Raw genomic sequence first — 25,894 nt, forward strand, 5'->3', positions numbered from 1 at the left:
TCCATGCATTAAACATTTGATATTGTATGTAGATACATCTTTTCACTATCCGTTAAACATATTATTCTTCATTCACAATTATGAATTAGCTTTTTCATACTAACAATGAATAATAACAACACAACTATGATACCACCATTGAATTATTTGAAAAATACTGAATCTGGTAAATATTATGGGAAAAGCACGTTCCTCCCAACCAATGAGTTGCAAAACAATAACTCCCCTAAAGCCTAGGCTCCTTCTTCTCGATTTCTACATAACCAAATTCTTCCAAACTATTTCCTCTTAGTGCTATTTTTTTTTTTTATTATTTTATTATTTATTATTTATTTATTTTTATTTTTATTTTTTATTTATTTTATTTTATTTTTTATTTTTTATTTTTTATTTTTTATTTTTATTTTTATTTTTATTTTTTATTTTTTAATTTAATTAATTAATTAATTAATTTTATTTTTATTTATTTATTTATTTGAATAAGGCTACTTCTATATTAATACAAAAATATAATACACCGAGTCCATGACCTCGTGGAGCTAGCCCAAAATTGCGGCATGATTACAAGCAAAGCGTTTCTGCGTGCCAAAATCTAGTAGAGTATTGCCATCCAGAACTGAAGAGACCCTGTTCCTGAGTAAAGCAAAAAGACCGAAAGCCCCATAGTTGTACTTGGAATTGAGAATTAAACAACCTGAGCTATACGACAACCAAAACTTGGAATTGGGAATTAAACCGGATCTATACGACAACCCAGACAATAAGACTAGACTTGGTTGCTGTGACTAGCAACACGACAACCCATAGCTGAAAACAGAGGTGACTATGACTGCGACCAAAATGGAATCTGAAGGTTGACAGAGTACCCTTTAAATATAAGAAACTGGCAGAATGAGCAAATGCGTGTTAACCTTCTCAAGCTGAAAGAAATCCAACAGAACCCAAAAAGAACCAACCTGCTTAGGCATCTGGAGAGGGGTCAGGTGGCTCCTCGGTGATGCGACATCCATATTTGTTCTCATCGTCGTCATCAGAGGAGCTCGCTGGATTCTCCATGCTCTGCGAAGCCTTGCCTTTACCAGAGCCTGCAGCTTTACTCGGTTCGGGGTTTGCCTGGCTGGGACCTGGAATGTCTGCCACCGTCCTGTCCAAAGTCGCCCTGAGGGGGCCAGCTCCATGACTCGAATTGAGCTCGCTAAGCTCAATGGTGACCGTGGCCATGAAGGTGGAAGAGCCATGGCTACAGGGGAAACGAAGCCGAGCGGCATTGGCCATTGAGTGGAATGAACTTGGTACTGGTATCTGTAAACCTCTGCCCCTACCCCGTCCACTCCGAGTGGCAGGATATCTATCCGAGCGCAGGTCCGGGCCGGAAGTTGAAGAGTCTGTCATGGAGGAGGTGGCCTGGCGCCCAGTTTGCCCGCGAGAGCTGCCTCTTCTGCAGCTCATCCACTTTCGCAATTTCAGCATGGCTGGAGGGGCGGGAAGAACCTGGCTTCTTGGAGGACGAATGAAGCAGTGAAAGGAGAAAACTAACTTGGTTGCAGAGCTCAGGCCAGCAAGCGGGTGGTGAGCGTGAGAGCAATGGGAACAGAGGATGGTTTGAAGGCAGAACCAGAAGCTCCTCCAACCATCCCAAACCTGGTTTTCTCCTGAGAGAGGACGAAGACAGGCCTCTGCAATTGCAGTGGAGGAGGAGCCAAAGCGGAGAGGGTAAACACGATTATGGCGGGTTAGAAGCGCCATGATCAAGAAATTAGCCGGAGTGAATGGCTGTCCTGGCGTCATTAAAGACGCATTAAGATGGAGCAGGTGAGAAGTGATGAACAGAACCTCGAGAGGATATGTGGCTGTACAGAGGATCCACACACCCATCCATACCAATGGCCACGCGCCTTTAGTGCCGTCAGACACCAGGATCCGGGAAACTCGTGTTATTCAAGTATTATTACCCATATCATTTTCCAAAAGAAAACATTTATATATTAATGTAAAATTTATTTACATAAGTCATGTTAGCACTTGAATTTGGCCTCAGGCTGAAAAAGACAAAATCCAAGGCAACATCAAACCACTTAGCCTCGTAGCTAGCCCTACGGGGCAGGAGAGGGCTCTCTCCTGGTCTATCTTGGCAAAAGGTCTTCAAAGGGCAGAGATGACCAATAAAGAACACTGATTTTAGGCTAGTAAACTGATTGAGAAGATTTGATTTCAGATTTTTAGGGTTTTGGTGGAAAACAGGGGGAGAACAATTTTGGGTGCGGGGATGGGACACAACTTTTGCAAAGGTCTTTTTGGGGCAAGGTAGGAGATTGTCTTGATGCCTTTGATTTAAGTGAATGGATAGGAATGACCGGTGAGGAGCTAAAGAGAGCAAGAAACCATCGAGATTTCTCTTTAGACAGAGGAAAACATAGATATTAAGCAAACTTAAAGGCAGAGCATATAAATTATGAATTCTACCTTAACACTTCATTTACTTAATGTGCAGAAAAGAGAAGTAGGAAAATGATACACATAACACACTTACAAGTACATGAGAGAAGCACACCATCAACACAAATAACCACAGGAATCCCAAATAGTGCTGCAAAACCCTGGTCTTTCCTTTGCCAAAATTGCAGAGATACAAAGTGTAATACAATAGAAGCTTATCGCTCCAGAGTCCAACCTCTCCAACCCCTGAAAATGATTGAGAAAATACATAATATAGACCATGCCAACCCATTCCCTAGCCTCTAGGGGTCGAGCTCATCATCCTAGGAGTTGTTTCAACCAATTCTAAACTGAGCACTAAAATCTAGGCAGTCAAAACAACTTGCCTCTATAAGCTAGGAAACCAATTCATTCATTAAATTTTTGACTTTTTATGAACGAATCTTCTAGAAGAGATAAATAAGTTCCATGACATCATAAAATTACATCAATTACATCAAGGAGGATGAAAAATCACTTCAAAAAGTCAAAACTAGTCAAATCTGCGTTTTGCTGAGCTTTAGGTGAAAATCTGGCAAATTTCCCTGATGCGTAGCACCCCAATTCTCTACGCGTAGCGTGCTTTTGAGCCAACTTTTGAGGCACTTCACGGCATCCAAATGAGGCAAAAGTAGGCTTGTTGGAAAGGTCTGGATGTCTACTTTCCAACCTAAGTGGAATTTCTCATTTTGGTGTCCATTTTCCCCTCCAAAATTGCAATCTCCCAAGACTGCTTCCTGTGTGTCCAAAAAGTGGCAGAAAGTCATTTTTTGCATGTTTTTTGACCTTCTGAGGGCTCAAAACCTGATGAAATGTCTTGGAAATTGCTGAGAAAGTGTAATTTGTCATGAAAAATCCAAAAATGCTGAGTTTTTGAGAAATGGACTTGCCCATCTTCAGGGTAGCGCGCGGCGCGCTACGCGTTGAGGGCAAAAACCTGTTTTCAATACAAAAATTTCACAATTGACAAAATTTTCTCCAAATTTCTTGAAATTTGGGCTGGGAGTCCCCAATCAAGTACCATGCTCAGTCAAAGAGGCTTCGGCCAAAATTTGGAGTGGATCGGGCCTTTTCCGTCGTTTTAGTGCCTTGCTCAACCTCCTTGGATCTGGCGATTGTATTTTTGACATTTCTCTAAAACCATGACACCTGTGCAAAAAGTGAATGAGGTTTTTCTTCTTTGGCATGTTTTGGACAAAAACCTCTCTCAGTTTTCCAAAATTCATCTTTGATTGCTCTGAAACATCTTTTGAGTGAAACTTATCCTGATGTGTGAAACAACGAATTTTGTCGAAATGAAGCGAAATGAAGGGGATAAGAGGCTTCTAAATTCTTGGGGAAATTTTTGGAAGTAGGGAGGGATGTTAGGAAGCAGGGGAAAGTGGAATCACAGAGATCGAGTGAGGGCAAGGGTTCCAAAAGGGCAAAACACAGGCCCAACCTAGAAAATTGCCAGGTTGTAGCAAGAAACTAGGGTTTGTGGAAAAATGAGGAATTTGGGGAATCTCAGTGATGGGAAGCATTTGATAAGGTAATTTAAGGATAGGGGAAGGTGTATGAACATCTGGATACAAGTTTTGCCGATGATTTGACCGTCCAAGAGAAATTTCCTTCAAAACCCTAGGAGAGGGAAATGACCTTACCTAGGCGCAACTGAAGCATGGACAAGGTGTAAAATGACTCATTCGACACTGACATGATAATAACAACCATATGAATGATGATAGACTCAGCTGAATAGTGACATAGGTTGGCATTTGGGCAATTTTAGAAGGAGTAAAAGCAAACCCTAGACCTAATGCCTAGTGACCAAATTTTGCTTGAAGACTTACTGAAATGACAAAATTTGACCTTGACACTTTAAAATCACTTTGTAAGAGCATATTTGATCACTGGAGGAAGGCTGGAAAGACTGACACTAACATTGGCTCCAATGGGGATGGTAGCTCCTTGGAGGTGCCAAGAAGCGCAGATCTCTGTAAGAGCTAGACAATGCCTTCATCCATTGGGCGATGGAGTCATTATTTGACAAACAATACAAGACTTTGACTCATTTATTGACTGAAACTTGATTGACTTAGTTAAGATGGACCTATGTTGGTTTATATAATAGAAATGCTTATTATTTTTTACTTTGAGAAAATTTGATTCACACACAAATATTTTTAACTATGATATCAATTTACTTAATTTATATATCTAAAATACTAATTATTTTTTACTTTGATATGATTTACCTCACATCCACACAAACTTGATTTTTTGAGGCAACATTTTACTTTTGAAATTATTCCAATTTCATGCAACATTTTACACTTAATAAAAGTTGACATTTTAGTTTTGTAAATATTTCAATTTCATGCAAATTTTACACATAAATTTTATAGCAAAGAAGAATCACGAATCACCACCTGTTAGTAAGTTTCATAGCCAAGGGAGTTTGTTAGAATTTACAAACAATTAATCTTATTTCCTTGCTATACACACTTTAATAAAATTTTAAGAACATACTCTTTTGCTAAACCAACCTTATATGCTTTTTTTTTTTGTTTATTTGATTATTATTCACGCTTAATTTCCTTTTGTTATAGATGATATCATTGTGTATATGCGTTTTTTGTTAAAAAAATTAGTTAAGTAACATATTCAATATTATTCTTTATTTTTCATTAATTAGACTACATATATATTTTAAATTTGTTAATGTAACGTTATAAAAATAAGAAAAAAGTCATAATGAAATGAAAGTTTTTTCAATTGTTTGGTTTGTTGCTCTATATATATATATATATATGACAACAAATTCCTCGTACATTGGGCTTATCGACGCAATCAAAATTAAAAGCTATAAAAATAAGAAAAATGTGATAATGAATGAAAGCTTTTTTAATTGTTTGTTTTGTAGCTATTGTTTTTTATTAATATAATGATTTTTTGAAAACATTATATTTGTTAATGTGCATGTATATTTTTGTGGTTGCATTATATACACACACACACAATGATGAATCAATGACTCTTTGGAGGAATTTGGACAAGGCCTAAGATATACTAGATATACCAAGAATTTATGGCTTAGTAAGAGAGTCAGATATACTGAGAATTTATGACTTAGCAAGAGTCCAAACTTCATGAGGGTGGGGGAACCTACTCCTTGAGCCTTATCACAGCAGGCCAAAGATGCCCCCCATGGGATTTGAAATTAGGTGGAGGGGATAACATTCCATTGTGTTAACCATTTGTTTGTCTCGTGAGGTGATTTGTGGTTGCATAATATTAACTACTAATAAATATGGAATAATATGAATATATTGATTTTTCCTTTTTTTTGTTGGTTAAGAATTTCTATTAAATCATAAGCATTTCATTATGAAAATCAACATCTTACCATCTCACCATCATGGTTTTTCATAAGGGAAACCTAACCAACGACGGTGAGTGATACTGTCATAAGACCAAACATTAAAAACTTTCTAAATCAAAATACTAAGTTAACTAGTTGCTTGGTAAAACGTTGTGTGAAACTAAAGAGATAATAACAACATAGTAGCTACCATCTATTGTGGTTATAAGTCTAGCTATGAAAATAAGATTTTGTAACCAAAATTTCAACCAAGAATTTTGAACTATCATAATTTATTGGAAGACATCATTGGGATCAGATCATGTGCACTAGAACCTGCTAGAGGCTTAAGAACACATAGGGGATGTCCTTCAATATGCACTAGGTGAGCACAATGTTGGCCAACCAAGAATGTTGGTGGCATTGGACTCTTTGAATTTCATTGAGGCTTGTAATGATCTCATTGCGATCCTCATATTTCTCTTTTAACACACGCCCCAAGAGTGCCTTCATTTGCCAATAGAGGGTAATAGAATTGAAATATTAATTTTACCTTCCCTTGGTATGGGGAGGATCAAGTACTGAACTAGCCACTTCAATTTGGATTTCCTGAGTCAAGATAGGCCTAGCGATCATTGGTGGTTAGTGCTTTTAATTATCAAATCTTAGCTTCGATTTTAGTGGAGGTTGAGGTGTGGGAGATAGCAACAACTGCTTGGGCTTATGTCTGGGTTCAAGGCCTACCTAAAGATCCTTGACGTCTAGACCCCCACTAGTGTCTCATGCTCTAGCGCGACATGGTGTTGGAGAAAAGGCGAATTGCAGAAGACAATAACCCCCAGGAGGAGGCGAAAGCCAATAATATCAACAAGATACAACTAAGGGAGATTCCTGAATTCGACTAGAGACTGGACATGAATAAATGGTGTGGGAAGGTGAGGCAATGGGAATTAAGATGAGAGAGCTCGGGGAAGGCCTTGGGGTTGGATGAAGGACCTAGAGAACCACACCAATGTCAGAGAGTATGTTACCACCAGGATGCCCTATAATCCAAACGATAGATACCACCATGCAAAGAGAGACAAACTCAGATTTTGTAAAAGAGTGGATATATGAATTGTTACCCGATATTTGGTAGGGCACCTGAATTGGCTATTATTGTTGAAAATAGTAACAAGAAATGATAAAAATAGAATCCAGATATTCTAATTTTAATTTACCCTTGAATTAAAATTGTGAATTGAAATCGAATTATTCTCATCGGCTGCTTGGAAATAATTAATTAATTCATTATGGATTAATTAGTTGGATAAATTCAAGTTAGAAGTCTTTCTACAGTCATGCAACAGTTATCCCTTAAATTAAGGAGATAAGATTGAGTTATATTTGAGTTGTAATTAGTTAGCTCGGTTTACTGAGTTAAGTCCAGTTAAATTAGTTCCAAATTGTTTGAGGAACTAATTGTGAGTTATCAGTTAGTTGATGCATGCATGCATTCAACCAGTGTACTCCAGATAACTGAAGATTCCCTCATCAGAAACTCATGCATGTATATTCTAAGAAAGACCCAGTTGAGCTAAATGTCAATGACAGTGTACTATCAGTTGCATGTGTTTTCCTATAAAGGAAATTCATGCATGCAGTCAAGGGAAGGTTCCTTGAGGATTGCACAGTTCTGACAGGGTGTGAGATCAATGTGAGAGATCAGTGTTCCACTTGGTTGAGAGTTTTCCACTTGGTAACAAGAGGATCACCCAGGAAAAACTGCGCAAGGAAATAGGAGCTTGGAGGGCAGAGAGGAAGGCTTTTGAGAAGCTTTAATTGTCTGTGAGCATCCAGGAGGATTGTAACAAGACCTGGCTAGCTGCAAGAGCTAAGGCTTTGTATAATTCTGATGTATTTCCACCTTATATGATAATACAGATAGTGGGGTTTTTAGTTGAGGCTTTCCCCTAAGTATTTTCTGTGTTTCATGTGTATTGATTCTTCTTCTTATGGTTATATGTGTTCAGCTCGATTTTGCTCAATCTTTAATCTTCTGCAATGCAAGTTTGATAGTAGAAGTATATTATAGTATTTTGCTTTGGTATATTGCATTATCGAGTCAATATACAATCAAATTTTCTACATGGTCATAGAGGTAGATTTGTACAGAATTTGTAGGAAATCATACATGGTATCAGAGCCTACTTTATCAGAGCAATGAACAGTATATGGAGAAAAGAATTCAAAGTTTGAAGTTCAGGGTTGCAAGTGCAAATCGAATTCATATCATACTTCAATTGAGATGGGACATTATGCGACTAATTGCCCATTGAAGAAGTCCAAGAAGGGATCCTCGGAAGGATCGGAAGGTGAGGCCATTAGCCTCTCAATTTGAAATGGAATTTACCTTCATTGCATGCATGGTGTCATCGATGATGGGTTGTGTTTGGTATCTTGACAATGGAGCCTCATTCCACATGACCGGTGATAAAATTTTATTCAGTGCCTTGGAGGAGAAAGACCTCAAGATGCGCATAAAGATGGGTTACGACGGAAGGTATAGTGTTTCAAGAGTGGGCACGGTTGCTTTTTAGACGTGAAGTATGTGTCTGGACTGAAGAAGAACTTGGTATCGGTCGCGATGTTGAGGACAAAAGCTACGATGTTGTCTTTAGTAAAGAAAAGATGTTCCTTAGACACATCATCATGAGACAGGTGAAACAGATCGGTTCACGAGTTCAGAACCTGTATGCTCTTGAGGTTCAAGATGCATGCAATGCCTTGAGGAGCAAGGCAAATGTTAGGGACTTGGTGGTTGAGAGGGAGAGTAAATTACCTCTCAACATGCAGCCCCAAAAGAAGTCTCAGACAATTGTGGAGTATCCACAATTGGAGAAGTGGGCAGAGGGATCACATGCAGCCATACCTCCAGGTGTGAGGTGGGGCGATGTGAAGTGATAGTCCTAAGAAGGCTGAAATTGGGCAGGGTCCATTGAGAGGTTTTATCTCATAAATCGTACCTTGCTATGGGAGCCCAAGGTACATAGTAGCGGGAGGAATCAGTGGGATTGATGCAGTCAGAGATCAAAGTGACATAGGCTAGAGCAGTTAGATACTGAAGAGCATAGAGAAGGATTGAAAACAGTGCAGAAAGGCAGAGTCAGCAGAAGCGTGAAGTTTTCAATTGAAAGAGGCAATAACAGTCAGAGACTTTGATGACAGATACATCATACTGATTCAGGGTGGAAGTTTTTTTGTTTCTTGAGTTTCTAGAGCAACAACACTAGAGAGAAGTGTTGCATGCATAACATTCCAAAGGTTCACAATCGAGATCGAGTTGAATTCGTTTCTTGTTGAGAGGGAGTGTTGAAAATAGCAACAAGAAATGATAAAAATAGAATCTAGATATTCCAATTTTAATTTGTCCTTGAATTAAAATCGAATTTAGTCTCACCAGCTGCTTGGAAATAATTAATTAATTCATTATGGATTAATTAGTTGGAGAAATTCAAGTTAGAAGTCTTTCTGCAGTCATGCAATAGTTATCCCTTAAATTAAGGAGATAAGATTGAGTTACATTTGAGTTTTAATTAGTTAGCTCAGTTTACTGAGTTAAGTCCAATTAAATTAGTTCCAAACTATTTGAGGAACTAATTGTGAGTTATCAGTCAATTGATGCATGCATGCACTCAACCAGTGTACCCCAGATAACTGAAGATTCCCTCATCAGAAACTCATGCATGTCTATTCTGAGAAAGACCCAGTTGAGCTAAATGTCAAGGACAGTGCACTATCAGTTGCATGTGTTTTCCTATAAAGGAAAGTCATGCATGCAATCAAAGGAAGGTTCCTTGAGGATTGTGCAGTTCTGACAGGGTGTGAGATCAGTGTGGGAGATCAGTGTTCCACTTGGTTGAGATTTTTCCACTTGGTAATAGGAGGATCACCCAAGAGAAACTGCGCAAGGAAATAGGAGCTTGGAGGGTAGAGAGGAAGGCTTGTGAGAAGCTTTGATTGCTTATGAGCATCCTAGAGGATTGTACTGAGACGTGGCTAGCTATGAGAGCTAAGGCTTTGTATAATTCTGATGTATTTCCACCTTGTATGATAATACAGCTAGTGGGGTTTTTAGCTGAGGCTTTCCACTGAGTGTTTTATGTGTTTCATGTGTATTGATTCTTCTTCTTATGGTTATATGTGTTTAGCTCGATCTTGCTCAATCTTCAAGCTTCCGCAATGCAAGTTTGATAGTAGAAGTAGATTATAGTATTTTGCTTTGGTATATTGCATTATTGAGTTAATCTACAGTCAAATTTTCTACATGGTCCTAGAGGTAGATTTGTAGAGAATTTGCAAGAAAGCATACATGGTATCAGAGCCTAGTTTATCAGAGTAGTGAACAGTATATGGAGAAGAGAATTCGAAGTTTGAAGTTCGGGGTTGCAGGTGCAAATCAAATTCATATCATACTTCAATTGAGATGGGACATTATGCGATTAATTTCCCATCGAATAAGTCCAAGAAGGGATCCTCGGAAGGATCGAAAGGTGAGGGATTAACCTCTCAGTTCGAAATGGACTTTACCCTCATCGCATGCATGGTGTCATCGATGATGGGTTGTGTTTGGTATCTTCATAGTGGAGCCTCATTCCACATGACCGACAATAAAAGTTTATTCAATGCCTTGGAGGAGAAAGACTTCAAGATGCGCATAGAGATGGGTGACGACGAAATGTATAGTGTTTCAGGAGTGTGCACGGTTGCTTTTTAGAGGGAGCATGGACCTCATATCACCTTGACAGATGTGAAGTATGTGCCTGCACTAAAGAAGAACTTGGTATTGGTCGCGATGTTAGAGGAAAAAGGCTACGATGTTGTCTTCAGTAAAGGAAAGGCGTTCCTTAGACACATCACCATGAGACAGGTAAAACAGATCGGTTCACGAGTTCAGACCCTGTATGCTCTTGAGGTTCAAGATGCATGCAAAGCCTTGAGGAGCAAGGAAAATATTAGGGACTTGGTGGTTGAGAGGGAGAGTAAATTACCTCTCAACATGCAGCCCCAGAAGAAGTCTCAGACAATTGTGGAGGAGCCACAATTGGAGAAGTGGGCAAAGGGATCACATGCAGCCATACCTCCAGGTGTGAGGTGGGGTGATGTGAAGTGATAGTCCCAAGAAGGCTGAAATTGGGCAGGGTCCATTGAGAGGTTTTATCTCATGGATCGTACCTTGCTACGAGAGCCCAAAGTACATAGTAGCGGGAGGAATCAGTGGGATTGATGTAGTCAGAGATCAAAGTGACAGAGGCTAGAGTAGTCAAATACTAAAGAGCACAGAGAAGGATTGACAACAGTGTAGAAAGGCAGAGTCAGCAGAAGCGCAAAGTTTTCAGTTGACAGAGGCAATAATAGTCAAAGACTTTGATGATAGATGCATCATATTGATTCAGGTTGGATGTTTTTTTTTTTGTTTCTGGAGTTGCTGGAGCAACAACACTAAAGAGAAGTGTTGCATGCATAACATTCCAAAGGTTCACGATCAGGATCGAGTTGAATTCATTTCTTGTTGAAAGGGAGTGTTGAAAATAGCAACAAGAAATGATAAAAATAGAATCGAGATATTCCAATTTTAATTTGTCCTTGAATTAAAATTATGAATTAAAATCGAATTTAGTCTCACCAGCTGCTTGGAAATAATTAATTAAATCATTATGGATTAATTAGTTGGAGAAATTCAAGTTATAAGTCTTTCTGCAGTCATGCAACAATTATCCCTTAAATTAAGGAGATAATATTGAGTTATATTTGAGTTGTAATTAGTTAGCTCAGTTTATTGAGTTAAGTCCATTTAACTTAGTTCCAAACTGTTTGAGGAACTAATTGTGAGTTATCAGTCAGTTGATGCATGCATGCACTTAACCAGTGTACTCTAGATAACTGAAGATTCCATCATCAGAAACTCATGCATGTCTATTTTGAGAAAGACCCAGTTGAGCTAAATATCAAGGACAATGTACTATCAGTTGCATGTGTTTTCCTATAAAGGAAAGTCATGCATGCAGTCCAGGGAAGGTTCCTTGAGAATTGTGCAGTTCTGACAGGGTGTGAGATCAGTGTTCCCCTTGGTTGAGATTTTTCCACTTGGTAATAGGAGGATCACCCAGGAGAAACTACGTAAGGAAATAAGAGCTTGGAGGGCAGAGAGGAAGGCTTGTGAGAAACTTTGATTGCTTGTGAGCATCCATGAGGATTTTATTGAGACCTGGCTAGCTGTGAGAGCCAAGGCTTTGTATAATTCTGATGTATTTCCACCTTGTATGATGATACAGATAGTGGGGTTTTTAGTTGAGACTTTCCCCGAGTATTTTCTGTGTTTCATGTGTATTGATTCTTCTTCTTATGGTTATATGTGTTCAAATCGATCTTGCTCAATCTTTAAGCTTCCACAACGCAAGTTTGATAGTAGAAGTAGATTATAGCATTTTGCTTTTGTATATTGCATTATCGAGTTAATCTACAATTAGATTTTCTACATGGTCTCAGAGGTAGATTTTAGAGAATTTGCAGGAAATTCTACAATTCTTAAGCCAACTTCCTGCTTTTTCCTGAATCGCTTGAATGCCCCATCACAATCCTTCGTCTACCTTGTCCTTGCATTGAGAGTTGTTTCTGGTAGTGTTGTAGTTATAGACAATGTTCATTCCTGAAGGACTAGGATCTTTGACAACCGATACACTTAAAAAGGCAACATTATAATATTATTTTCCCACCTGCAGTGGGGAGAATTTGCTTGTAGTGTAGAAAGACGTAGATCAACAACAAAGGAAGAATGAACACCCAATGCGAATAGAGTCTATCATTGCAATGATGTATATTGAAGAGTCAGTTGATATGTGTAGTTGCATGGACGGGATGGCTACACCACCCACTTCTTAAATGCTAGGAGAAGCGATGGGTTAGTGGGCCTCCCCGCACTACTGGCTCATTGTCCAACACCTCAATTAAGGAATGTATACATACGATTATTACACTAATATCATTTACAATTGATTAAGCCGATATGCTTTTTTATTATGAGGTTCTTCCTCATAACACTGTAGCAAAATCACCATCCTAGAACGAATATACCAATTCGACGAATGTCAAAAAAGACATCATTTTCACGGTTGTCAAAGAGTACACGTCACTTTCTGGACCTTTGTATGTTTGACATGCAGCGGTATACAATAAGTCCAAAATTTACAAACTACTTTAAATTTGCATTCTATTTGTATTATATACAATTTCCAATTATTAAAATTTGTCCTCCTATTACTATGCCAACCGGGAGTTCACTCACCGCGTAAAATCAATATGGAAGTTCAGCGCGGCATAAATTACCACTCTTCATTCCGGGGAAACAAGGTCGTTACAACAACCCTTCAAAATAAGCACGCATGGCTTGTCGACAATATCTTGTATTTATTTGGCCACTATTCAGCAATTTACAACTCATAGCATATGCAATAGGAATCTTGAATGCATCATGGTTCTGGTATCATGACTCTGCAAAGATAAGAAAATGAGAGAATTTCATTACACAATTACCATCCTATTATTGTATTTTAAGAACATGTCCGCGATTTCATTCCATGTTAAAATTGTTTGGATTATTGAGGTGGTGTAATGATATGTAGATGAGCTGGTGTAGTTTTTTTATATGACGTGGCATTGTTGTTGGGTGGCAAATCCAAGTACAGTTTAATTGATAAATGTTTTGTTGTAGTTTTTTCCTTCTTAATTTCACAAAATTTTAAATGCATTCTAAGAGAGCACTCATGAAGATAACAACGTGCGAGAAGAAGAAGGAGAACCCCTTCAAAAACATTCATCTTTTGAACTTTTATTGCTTTATGTAAATGACGCAGGCATGTCCCATACATATATGAAAGTATTAAAAGGTATTTATAATAGAAAATAATACGTTGAAGTTAGTTGTCTCAACACTAAAAGCATGTGAGAATTAATGATGTCGTAATAAAGAATCAATGAAGCAGAAATTTGCATCACCCTCAAGGGCATTAGTAATATTAAAGTATGGTTCTAAGGACAACATCCTTTAGAAACTAATATAGACACCTAGAATGTAGTTTATACTTGATGCCATTGATGACTTATCAAGCCAAGGGTTTGGAGCTAAAATTAGAAATTGCAACTATGCAAGGTAAGACTATTTTATTTGTTTGTATGTCAATGTCGAAAACTAGGGGGTCAATGGAAGTAGAGTGTAATGATGACTCTCTATTTCATTTGGAGTTCATCATTGGGATGGGAAATGAGAACTAAGATACCACAACATTCTTGGAAAAGGGTGAGTTGGTATTGACAAGAACACATATGTGACTAAAAATGATATAATTTCCTTTTATATCAATTAAATACGAACTAGATAACAAACTACACTTGGGGTCAATTTTGATCATTATGAATGAGGTCAAATTGGTCAATGAGTATAAGGCTAACAATTTCCCTTGGATAGATCATGATTGGCCATTAACAATGGTGGTAGTCGAAACCAACTTGACATAATGTGACTTGATAGTAGGTGATAATTAGGTAAAGGGAGTATCTATCAAATTGGAGCTAAGTAGTAGTGAATGGAAACAAATAGGTAGATGAGGTTGGAAACTCTAGGGACCACAATGAAATATACAAGGATACGTGGGGTTTTTTTGACAACTAGTATGATATCTACTAATGTGAATCAATATAAATGTATTGACCAAGGGTAACTTGGACAATTGCTAGGTGAAAATAATACCATTAGGTATGATGGTATGAATATAATTGGTTCTCATGCAAAATGTGCTTTGTACAATTACCAATGAATGGAAAAATAATTGGGTTGGATGTACAAACATGTAGTTGAGTGCCCCAATGATCAAATGATGTGGCTTGATGAGTTCAAAGTAGTGATAGTGAATGGGGGGAGGGATAAACTTGGTTGGAACTTAGTGGAGGTAGGTGAATAATGAGTTCGTATGTAAATAGTCTACTAATGACGGGGAAGAGTAGAGGCCAATGAAAAGGTGGGAGTGCCTTAAATAATTCCAACCATAATATCTAAATGATTGGGAGTCCATGGGGATGGGTTAACATCATGATCAAAAGGAAGCATGAGACTTATTCTTGAGGATGCAAACTATGCAAACTCTCATTTATGAGGAAAAACAACATGGGCACCAATATTATAAGGATAAAATAAAATCAACGAAACCTATGATGGTGGAATGCTACCATTTAGTAATGAAATTATGCACATGGCTATGAAAAAATGCATATGGGACTAGGTGAAGTTGGATGCATAGTTGGGGAGAAGAATCCTTCAATATTTATTGGGAAACTTAATTCAAAGAATCGAATTTAGTTATCATATATTTTGATACATGGTCTTCAAATTAGAGCCCATTCTGTGACGAGGCTATGTCAGATGCAAAATATAATTAGGTGAATAGACAATTTCCTAGCCCGACTCTTAATGTTACAAGGAGTGACACTCTCATAGTGGAAGTTCGTAACTATGCGCGACACAACATAACCATTCATTGGTTCATCTTTCTCCTCTTCATTGCTTCTCTTTGAGTTTCAAATTTGAATGGTTTGTGCCAATTTTCTATAGGTGAAGGGATCAATTTTAACAATACGTGCATATGTCTAAGGATTTTGGATTATAAAGATTGCTAAATATGGTATAATTTGACACATCACTGTTAGAGTGAAAGCTTGGATTTTCCGGAGTGTTCATTTTTTTAATTTGAAAGAGGACCCAACCTGATGACAATTTTTTTTTGTTTTTATGATCTTTTTTCTCTCTTTTTTGATTTGAAATATAGACTCTCAACAATGTTAAAATCCAAAATCTCACTGCCTTTTGGATTTGAAAGAGGATCCATTATGATCACAATTTTTTTTTGTCTTCCTAATAAATCCTCCTCTTCTTGATCCGAAATATAAAAACTCAACAATAAACATTCAAGAAAATCCAAACTCTCACTTTACCAATTAATAGTTAACATGTCGAACACCATAAAAAATTCAAGCTCTCACTCTAGCCATTAATAGTTGACATGTTGTTAGTGTATCTTGTGAATCTATCGTTGTAAAGATTGTATAAGAAACAATATTTTACATCTAGAGTTTGACTTGTTTCTTCACATGTTTGAAGTGCCTAAGTTAATGGATTTGAAGTTTAACATGTCCCAAAAAAGAAGAAGCATAAATTGATCAATTCTAATATTATACAAATAAGTTTCAGAGAATTTCGATGATTAAGATTGCTCATTTTAAAGACAACGCTAATTATTCTAGAAATTCATCGCATGCAGGCATGGAGTGCGCCAGATGCGTGCAACATGGGCTGATGGACCCGAGTTCATAACTCAATGCCCCATTCGCCCTAGAGGAAGTTACACGTACAGATTCACCCTTGAAGACTAATAAGGAACTCTACGGTGGCATGCACATAACTCTTGCTTGAGAGCTACAACTTATGGAGCTTTGGTTATTAATCCAAAGCCCAGGACAACATATCCATTTCCTCAGCGCTGCCACGAGCCTGAACACATCAGTCTCGTTAGTCACATAACTGAATCAGGGGATTCATCATTAATATTCAAATTTCCACGTACTGCACTTAGATTATAAATCTTATCTTTCAAAGTTTCTAAAGAGTAGACGATACCCTGCCTTATTGTTTTTTATTGGATGTCCAACAGGATTGATTGGGACCATAAGTTTTTCTTTTCATGTTTGCATAGAAGGCTGTTAGGAAAGAGGTATTTCATGGGTTGGTTAGATAATGTGTTCAAAACCACAAATCAAGTATAGCCATCCAAAACACATGGTTTGTTTCAAGTCAGATGTGACTAGAGATAGGTTGAATTTTGTTACTAGTTATTTATGATTACCCAAAGTGTTATACCATAGAAATTGTGGTTGGAAGTCTCTCCTAAACCCTTCTAAAAAATATAATTTGCAAGATCATTCTTGATCTATTTTTTTTAATTTTATGCCAACAAACACTCACTCTCTTTCAGATATAAGAACTACAACAGACAATCTCTTCTAAACCATTCTACAAATTTAAAATCTGCAAGATCATTCCTCATCTATTTTTTTTTTTATTTTATGTCAACAAACACTCACACTCTTTAAGAAATAGGAACTTCCTCCATATTGTAGTTAAGGTTACAATGTAAGATATATTGAGTTGTACATTTTTCTTTGGCTATGATAGATTTTGGAATATTATAGAAATTTGATGGATAAGAATAAAGTTAATTGTTTGACTTAACTCTCATTTATTAATTTTTAGGATATTTCTAAATGGTTTTTTTGGTTCGATTGTAAATTTTAGAATATGATCATTTTTTATTTTCATTGTTTGAATAAAAAAGTAAAGTTAATTTTTGACTTCATTTCCATCCATCAAATTTTTATACTATTCCCAAATCTACAATCCAATTAAGTTAGGACATCCTTATCTTGGAAAAGAAATCCTATAGACAACAACAAAGCTATGTCAATTGACGTTAATTATTGTTACGTAACTTCCATGATATTCCCAGAATCTGCAATTTATAATTTCAACATTGTTTTTATCTTCCAATGTTGCATTTTTTTTAAAAAAATGTTTTTTTTTAATTAACAGGGGAATGGTAGAACATTAATTCTATCAATATGGGGAATGAGGCAACACCCGCGGGAGCCCCACCAAACATAGCAGACGCTTTTAGCATAAATGCACAACGAGGAGATCTATATCCTTGTTTAAGTTCAGGTAGGTATTCTAAGTTGTTTTAATCAATTTTTTTTATGGGGGGTTTTTGAAAGTGGGTATTGTGTTTTGGCTTTATCTTATAAAAGTGATTAAAGTGATTCATGAAGGTTGAAGAAAGTGCGTTAATTATTTTAGCTTCATCTCATAAATGTGACTCATCGAGCAAAGTGGCTAGCTTGTCGGAAAAAATAAATCAATATAATTTATATCTAATAATTTTGGAATTACTTTGAATTGCAAAATTCTCAATCAACTTTTTTAAATTATTAAATTTACCAAAAAAATACTAATTCCTAAAATGAAAAAAAAAAAAAAAAATTATAAAAATACTTTAATTGTAATTTAAATTAAACATTCATAAACTTAATCATCTCATAAAATTATTATTTTTTTATTAAAATAAAATAGTTATTTTTTTATTAAAATAAAATAGTTCAATGATAAGAGATGACAACGTGATTGGGCCTGGAGTATGCCCTAAAACTGCTTCTGCTTGGCTAAGAGCTCGTCTTCCTGGGACGTAAGGAAACAGGTTAACGGCCCAAGACCCAGAGGCATCTGGCAGGAGTGAAAGCCTGCTCCCTTACGGACCACCAGCGAGTTATTTCAAGTGGCGTGGTTTTCCTTGATAACAGTGATGTGTCAACAGACAGTCGCGGATAGCAGCCAGAGATGGCTGTCCTCACTGTTGGTTTGACAAACTGAGTTTGATAGGTTTTTCCACCTTTTGAAAAAAAAAAAAAAGAAGAAAGAAAAAAAAGAAAAAAGAAAAAGATGACAACGTGATTACATAATGGTACTATTTTCTTATAAAGAGAATCCAAATTTTATTGTCAATGTTCCTTGAAGCTATAATTTTTTTTCTCCTTGCCGCTCTAAGTTATATTTTTATTTTTTTTAAGTTTATGGGAGATATTGTATGATTTAGAGTGAGAATAATAAAAAAATTACATTTACATTTTTATCTCTTTTATTTTCTTAATTAATTTTATATATATATATATATATATATATATATATATTTAATTTAAAAATAATTATTCTTTATTTTATTATTATTTTTAAATGTTTTAATTTATAATAATTATTTATTTAAAAATATTTTTAACATAAATATATTTTTTATTTGAGAAATTCAAGAAGATATGTAAATTACTCAAATATTCTTATTTAATTGAGTGTTGGTCTAAAAAAAACTAACTTAAATTAACAAAATAAATGTTTTTAGATATTCTTCTTATAGTTGGTAAGTTGTTAGTCACAAATCCCCAAGAACACTTGAAGTGAGGACTCAAAGAACCTTTGTTGCTTCCCAATAAGTAGAGGTGAGGACTCCTTAGAGAATTACTCTTTGTTTTCAGGAAATATAGTTATTCAAGTTAATTTCATTGATATTCTCTAGAAATGAAATTAGATTGTTGTAACATAACTTAAATGTAAAGTCATATGGAATACAAAGTAATATGGGCTCTTAGATATGTCAAATTCATGTTCCCTCAAAGAAATGCAAAGCCTTACTGGAATGCTATTTGAGAACAAAAATATAACAATTATATTATATCAAAGTTGGTAAGCAACTTGCCACAAAACTCCGAGAACAATTGGGGTGTATGGGTCTTTGGATTCTTCTAAGGGGTGTTTAGATCACTATTTTGTAGCAATTGAAGTGCTTGCTTCAATATTTGGGTTATTTAGCAGGTATCTTGTTAGAAAGTTTTTGGAACTTTGAGGTATATGGAATTGTTGGGAATTTGTGTTGCGACTAGCCAACCTTTGAGCCCATTCGACTAGTCGACCCCCGACCTTCAATAACATATTAAAAACCCTTCTATTTCCAATGCCTCCGATGCCATATTAGAAACCATTCTATTTCCAATGTTATTGTATATATATATATATATATATATATATATATATATATATATATATATATATATGGGTACAAAAAAACCAAAACATTATCGACATGTCTTTGCATCTCTTGGTGCAAATGCTAGTTACAATTCATAGTGGCTTATCATTCATACAATTTAAATCTTTTTACTTTAATTATTAATATATGAACTTTTAATAAAATGTATTTAACCATATTAAATTTAACTTTCATGTTATTTGTTTTTTCCAACTCTTGTAGAGACTATGCTGCATTACAAAGAGTTATTTTAATTATATGATATGATGTGATATTTTAACGCCCACTAGACTAAAAATAGTCTATGGGACCACCAACCTCCCTGTTTTTCGCCTTTTGCAATTCAACATTTTTCTATTCAAATTGATGATGAGTTGGCCCAACCTTCTGACAATCTCCTAGCTGAAAAGACAATGCCAAGAGACTGATGTTAACATATTGCCATAATTGTCCTTGATGTCTCTGAAAGCATCACATTTCGAAATGAAATGTTTTTCTGATTCCACTTCCACAGACGTGAAAAATGTACACACCTGTTCTTCCCAAGCTTCTTTAGGTCTTTTCCACCGTCTCATTTCACGTAGAAGTTAATGCGTGTTAGTTCTTAACTGAGTAATAAAAATCTTTGCCATCCACGAAATGCTAGCTCCAATGTACTCTTTTGTTGGAGATCACAGGGGGGTTTGAAATCCTCAACATAGTACTTCTTCTTTCTACCCAAATCTTTTCCTCGTATACGTTTACGAAACTTCTCCATAACAAAACTCTTTAGCTCCTTGCTATTTGTGGGACAAACATTGAGGTAGATATTCCATTTTTGCATCCATTTGTGATTTTGTCTCATTTATGTTTTCTTTCTTTCACTGATGCCTTCATTGAAGATAACTTTAGGCCATCTACATACTCTCATTTGCTCAATTCTTTTTAGATATTTTATGAGACGCACCATAACAATTGCTTCGATGGGCACTGCTCATGTTTCACTCAGCATTATTTCATAAGGAATTGAACTTTTTATTTTGAACTTGCTCATGATCAAACATTTTTTTATTTTCTCAATTTGTTTCCATTTTGAGATGGGGTGCTGCTAAGCCACAATTCACACCCATATAGCATAACTGGACAAACTGGGAGTCCAAAAAACACTAATCGTTTTCCAATCCCATAACTTTGCCTCTCTACATCTATTTTGAACAGCATATAATGCTTTCCACCCTCCTAAAGTTCTCTTCTTTCTACAGTCCTCCCAATTAAGCTTGTTGTTGAAATCAATTTTGAGGTACATGTACTCATTTACTTCTTTAAGAATGTTTCCTTCAAAGAAACATATGCTACCTCTATTTTCTTTTATCAGAGAAAATCATTATTTTGATTTTGCTGGTATTGATTTGTATCCCCACTGATCTACCAAAATTCTCAAGGGCATATAGTTGCATCTGTAATCCATGGGCTGATTTAGCAATCAATACGAGGTCATCAACATATAAAAAAATCTTTATCACAAACTCCCCTAGCCGAACACCATCCCCACTTTGCAAATTTATCCACTCTTCCAATTTATCAATATATAAACCACAAAGTCTAGGGGATAAAGGGCAACCTTGGTTGACTCCAATGTCACTTCTAAAGCTTTTTGAAATGCTTCCTAGAGCATATGGACATCGACTCTATAATGCAAAGAAATTTCAAGTTCTTCCATTCTACGCCACAACTTATCTTTAGGCACTATGTCAAATGCCTTTTTGAAGTCAACAAAGCAATATAATACTTCTTCTTTGTCCCCCCAAACCTTTTCAATAATGTGTCTCAACATGATGCCATGATCTAGTGTATAATTCTTCGGCCTAAAACCCGCTTGCCCTTTTGCCCTTTTTTCCTTATACTTTTGCCTACTTATTGATTGTATTTTCTACCTTGCTACCAAAAAGATTTGCAAACAAATGCTTGATCATAATGGTCTATAGTTGGAAGGATTATTATTGTATCCACTTTTAAAAAGGGGTATTGTTAGGCTAGTTGTCTAGCCTCTTAGGAATCCTTATCGAATGATGTTATTGAACATTTCCATGATGTGTAGTGCAAGAATTCTCATTCTGCATTTGAGATATTCTGCTTGAAGTTCAACCAAGTCTTTTGCCTTTCTTGTTTTCAACTTCTTAATTCCAATCTCCACCCCTTGTAATGTAAAAAGCTTTGTAGTTGCATTGATCCTCGGGGGAGGCTCAACCTCTGAATCTTTCTCATAGAGTTGTCTTGCATAATCAAACCATTAATTAACTGTAATATTATTTTCAATTTGCTTCTTCTTTGGGGTTATTCTTGCTTAGATATATTAACTCTTCTTGCCTTGTTTACATGAGCTCATCTTTTTTCCTTTTTAAAATCTGCTTATATAACTTTACATTCATCTTCTCCTTGCTTGCCTTTTTCAAAGTTCTCCTTCCCATTTTGCATTCCTCATCAAACCAAGCATTTACAGGAAAACAATTTGATTATGATTTCTTATTTTTTACTCTTTTGCACTTCTCAAATGCACTTTGAATTATAATTTTTAACTCATCACCATTGAAGCTTTGGGAACCAATTTTCTCCTTCTAAATCAATCTCTCTAATATTGTCTTGAAGATAATACAATTTTCTTATGTTAGAAGAAATTTACCCCTTGATAGTGATTGTCGAGAACCTTGAAATTTCCTCCTATATCGCGTTTCTTCTAACCAAAATAGCTTTATATAAATTGAGTTTGGTTTGGGTTTATGTACAAAATATACAAATGAAATTCTAAAACATTTTCCATCTAGGTAGACCATTATAAATAATTAAGTTAAAAGCACACACTAAGCAACTCTCTTCAAAACTCCTCTCCAAAAGTATTGTATTGGATTAGACCTCTTCCACGTGTCAAAGTTTTGAAACATTGTGTACAAGCTAAATTTCTTCACAACGTTCTAATAGGAGTAGTCTACCTAAGCGGAGGAATGGCCCGATTTCCGTCACCGCCCAGAAAATCGTCCGGCTCCGGCCGCCGCCAATCCCTCCGCCCTCCACCACCCTCCCCTAGCTCCGCCACCCTCCTTCTCCGCCACCCTCCCTTGGCAATCCTGACATTCCCTGACAGAAAATCTGATCGGAGCTGGCAATCCTGACATCCAGCTGACAGATCAGATCGGAGCTGGAATTGCAGCCGCGGAGAGTTATTGCCATTTCCAATTCGAAATGAGGAATTGCGATCCCGTGGGCTGCTCACTCACCTTCCTCCTCGACTCGGCGCCTCCCTTCTCCAAACCTCGCCGACCTCCTTGCGCACAGCTTGAATGGTAAGTATGCAACAGAATTGACCACGTCAGACTACTCCAACAGACCGAGCTCTGCACTTTCCGCGTTCTTCAAATTTGGGGTTCTCAGTTTCTGTATCAGTAATGCTGTAGAATACGGTTGCTGTGAAAGAAGGGGCTTTGAATCTTTCATCAGTGGTGGTTGAGGGTTAGAAATAAATTGCGTGTTGCGGGGCTTGCGGCTTTGATTTATTTGGTGGGAGAAATTGGCTTTTGGGGTTCTTCGATCCCAATACCAGATTGCGTACAACATGTCTAATTGTTCAGCTTATGAAATGCCTGCCTCTCATACGAGAGCTTCGTTGCAGACAAACCTGGAGTGATTTTTGGAACGCACTACACCAATCATGCCAGTTCAGTATTTGTCCAAGGTAAGGCTCATCATGCTTTTGAGCATACTCTCTTATCTGATGCAGATAAATGATTAAAGTAAGGGTTTATCTATGCAACCAAGAGCCTTTTATCTGCAATCTAATTTTGTGAAAATTAATCGGCATTATTTGCCATGTAATTTTTGTCTTAACCTTTAGTTTGCAGAGCCTTTTATCTGCAATCTAATTTTGAGAAAATCAATCGCTTTTATTTACCATTTTAAGAGTCATTTATCAAAATTTAGCCCATATAATCAATGGGATCGTGATGTTTACCCATCAAGGTTCAATTCCGCTTTTTGGGGTTGGGGTTGGGGTTAGGGGATTTTGAGGGAAAAGTGCGTAATAATCAGTAATGTCACATGTTTCGGTCGTATGATGTTGTGAAACGCTTGGCATGCATAGCATCTTAGTCCCTCGCAGTTAATACTAGATTCTTTTTTCTACCTTTAATTTCTTTTAGAGGTTTGATTGTTTGATTTTATAACGACACTTTGATAAAAAAAAAACAAACATCTCTTCGAGATTCTGCATTGAACAAGTGGTGGAAGCCCTCCGATGCAGAGTCTGCAGAGTATTTCAGCCTCAGAGATCTCTGGAGGATTCGAGCAGTGATAGTGAAAGTGGACATGGTGCTGAAAGATCTTTAAGCTTCAGAAGTGAATCCTGCAATTCCAGTGAAAGAGTAGGAGCATGGGATGTTGTCTTCGAAGATTTTGGGGCCGATCCTGATCATTTATGGCATCTACAAGATCGACTTGGGCACCTGTGTTTCCAGTATTTTGATCGAGCGTTGCCTTATGGAAGAGTCCTTCTAATGGAAAAGGTAGATGCTTTGTTACCTGAAGAGCAAATCCTTAACTTATTTCTACGATTCCTTTGTTTATCTATTGTAAAGCCTTCTGAAAACATTTCAGTGAATTTTCGAGGCAAGACAAGTGTGAAGAAAGATATTCAATTTTTTGCTTAAGATCTTAAAAGTTAATGTTCGAGTAGATCTCTTAGTTGGCTTCTTCTTCTGTTCCTTTCGGCATAAAATTCTTTTTATTCTCATTTAGTTGTACTTTGCTCCTGCAGGTCAATCAGTTAGCACGTGGATTTCCAGAATTGGTTTTTTTAAGAAGCTTTGATCTTTCTCCAGCAAGTTGGATGTCAGTTGCATGGTAAATTTTCTGCATCTTATTGTGAAATCATTTGACGGTTACTTATATCGTAGATTGCATCACATATGCTGAAAGCTTTCAATTTTCAACATTAGTATTATGGTGAAATATAGCCCTCTAAGAAATTGGGATTTATGTTCTGGATTGTAGGTATCCTATTTATCACATTCCAACGGGGCGTATTGTTAGGGATCTCTCGGCCTGCTTCTTAACTTATCATACATCGTCTCTTTCCTTCCAAGGTCTGTGATAGATACTGTATTTTGAAATAGTCCTTTGCTGATTTAAATTGTTCAAGTAATTCCATTCGGCTTAATATGATATCAGAAGCAAGTGAAAATCAATTTTTGAAAATAGGAAGCTTGATGTGGACTCTTGGATCTCAAATTTGTTGCAGAGAATGAGATTGGACAAGGTGATACTGAGTCTAGATCTGGGACTGAGTTTTCTGAAAAGAAATCTGAGGATTCCCAATGCATAAGCCTTCCTCCATTTGGACTTGCCACATACAAAATGCAAGGAAGTCTTTGGACTTCTACTGGGAGTGCTAATCAACAACGGATTTTCGCTCTGTTAAGCTCTGCCGATTCCTGGCTGAAGCAACTAAGAGTTAGGCATCCAGATTTTGAATATAATCACAGCATGTGTATCACAAATGCTATCCTTATTTCATATGATATCTCCACTGCTTTTGTTATTCCTGATCATAAACCCAGCAATGGCAGGTTTTGAAATGATTAGTTGTTTTATTGAAAAAAAATTGTTGTATAACCTCATGAATTCTGTCCTTGATTTATGCTAGACATTTTTACAAAATTTATGGCTTTATAACTTATTTGGGATGGTTTTGGCCTATTGTAAAATATGTTTGATCATTTGTTTTAAATAATTTTGGGTGTTATGCATTATGGATCTTCTCTATTTGATATCCATAATAATTACAAATTTTGCTACTAATTACATATCTCTAATTGGTATTTAATCTAGATATATATTCTTGCTTTCTTCCACTTTCCTTGTGTGTTTTACTGGATTTTTAGTTTGAACCATATTGAATTCTGAAGGTGTTAAACCTAAAACCGAACCATATCGAATTCTGATGGTGATAAACCTAAAAAACATTGCAAACTCTTACAGTACAAATGAACATTCCATATCATTAAATGATTATCTTTTATATATTTGTTCTTTCAGAGTTTTGATGTAGGTTTTAGTTGTTCTTTAGCCAAAAATATTATTTACAATGCACTCTCAAATGGTCATCTTTTATATGTCTGTAGACCATTCTCTTAACAATTATCACTTGCAATATTTGTCCCTCAAAGTATATAGGTGTAGCATTTAGTTATAGAAATAGATGATTTACAATATCTTCTTTTACACATTTGTCCACTGTTCACCTAATAATCATCAATCATGTTAAATGATAAAATATGATAGAGCTCTTACACTTAGGGAATTTCAATTGAGCACTTTTTAGAACCAACCTTTA

General features: G+C 36.4%; 1 protein-coding gene across 1 annotated transcript; it reads left to right on the plus strand.

Annotated features, from left to right (window-relative positions):
- Positions 1-1,744: 1,744 nt before the first annotated feature.
- Positions 1,745-25,134, plus strand: LOC149187842 (uncharacterized). Its single transcript, XM_089409787.1, has 5 exons — positions 1,745-1,812; positions 23,804-24,065; positions 24,317-24,402; positions 24,553-24,644; positions 24,818-25,134. Exons 1-5 carry the CDS (start codon positions 1,745-1,747, stop codon positions 25,132-25,134), a joined length of 825 nt encoding a protein of 274 aa, XP_089265913.1.
- The last annotated feature ends 760 nt before the right edge of the window (positions 25,135-25,894 follow it).

Source organism: Pinus tabuliformis, chromosome 3_1 (genome assembly GCF_031772625.1).
Source record: "Pinus tabuliformis cultivar Carrire ecotype Pingquan chromosome 3_1, CPIR1, whole genome shotgun sequence".
Lineage (NCBI taxonomy): Eukaryota > Viridiplantae > Streptophyta > Pinopsida > Pinales > Pinaceae > Pinus > Pinus tabuliformis.